Source organism: Pelophylax lessonae, assembly GCF_965119305.1.
Source record: "Pelophylax lessonae genome assembly, chromosome: 4".
Classification (NCBI taxonomy): Eukaryota; Metazoa; Chordata; class Amphibia; order Anura; family Ranidae; genus Pelophylax; species Pelophylax lessonae.
This window is the reverse complement of record NC_138771.1, coordinates 330278692-330280142: the sequence shown is the minus strand read 5'-3', so window position 1 is coordinate 330280142 and position 1451 is coordinate 330278692. Positions and strand designations below refer to the sequence as shown.

The 1451-nt window shown below is 39.5% G+C and overlaps 1 protein-coding gene across 1 annotated transcript; it reads left to right on the top strand.

Annotated features, from left to right (window-relative positions):
* The first annotated feature begins 220 nt into the window (after window positions 1-220).
* On the top strand, window positions 221-1148 carry LOC309554341 (proteasome maturation protein-like). The gene has a single exon (XM_082255999.1). It carries the CDS (start codon window positions 325-327, stop codon window positions 748-750), a length of 426 nt encoding a protein of 141 aa, XP_082112125.1. The 5' UTR covers window positions 221-324; the 3' UTR covers window positions 751-1148.
* Window positions 1149-1451: the final 303 nt, after the last annotated feature.

Here is a 1451-nt window from a genome sequence, read left to right as displayed (position 1 = left end):
GGCCTGGAGGTAGCCCAATCCTCCTAAAGGTACAGGGGCACACTGGACACCCAGCACATAGCACAATGACAACAAAGGTGTCCAGTGAATTCCCCCTTACCAATATTACAGTAACAAACAAAATGGCCCCTGCTCCCACCTATAACTGGCCTTCACAGCAAGGAGAACATGGAAGGGCAATGCATGCAAGATAAAACCAGAGAAATTCCACTATGCGGCCCGGGCTGCGCATGCTCAGTTAGTATCGGCAGTCATTCGGTGAGGAGTCGGGCATTGAATGGTATTGCGGGTGTAAGTAGTGGAGAGCACGGATCTGTTGTCACCATGAATACAAAGGCACTTTCTTCTCAGCTCAAGGACAGTATCCCAATTACTGAACTGTCAACCCAGTATGGGGGCTATGGAATCCAGGATACTCTCCGATCAGGGTTCACAAGTGCACAGAGTGAGCTCTTACCAAGCCATCCTTTAGAGCTGTCAGAAAATAATTTTCAGCTCAATCAGGAAAAAGTCAGTTTTTCAACTTTAAGAAACATTCAAGGCTTGCATGCTCCTCTGAAACTACAGATGGAGTTCCAGGCAGTGAAACAGGTTCAGCGTCTTCCTTTTCTACAGAGCTCTAACATTGCTCTGGACACCCTGAGAGGGAATGATGAGTGTATTGGCTTTGAAAATATCCTCATTGATCCTTCTCTGAGTGAGGTGATGGGAGAGCCACACGTGATGATGGAATACAAGCTGGGCTTGTAATATATGATTACAGTTACTTATATATAAAATATGAATAATTGTTTTGTTAATGTCTCTGGACTCCATATGTGTTGGATCTGGTCATCAAGACATCAACCCTGTCAGACTTCTTCATTAAAGCAAAACAAAGAGTAGCAATGATGTGCTTAGTCTAATAAACCACAACAGTTATATTTTACATTGCTGGAGCCTGTCAAAGATAAATTCTGATTGGTTACTGTGGTTAGCTGCAACCAGGACTTTGTGCTTTTGCCTTTTTGAATAAGACTGTGCAGGTCTTTTCCTGTACACTATAATATGACATAAAACATTAAACATCAGTACAAGATTCAGGCAAATGTAATAGTTCTGCATAAAATTTGACATTTAATAAGTGACAATAAATTATTTTTTTTATAGCCTTTAAAAAAAAGAAAAAAAAACAAAGAAATTCCCAGCTTACTTTGATTGTGACTGGTGCAAACATGTTGTGTACTGTTGTGGCACAATAAAGTTTTATTAGGCGGTGATGTCATTGGCATATGGCTCACTTTCTTTTTTGATAAAGGCATGGCATCTTATTAAATTCATGTAATCTATAAATTCATAATGCATAGAATTATAACACATACTGTATATTTTATTATTTTATGTTGACTGGACAAATCTGCACAAAAATTTGAGGGCAAATTAAAAAAACAAATCCCTCACAGTTTGCACGG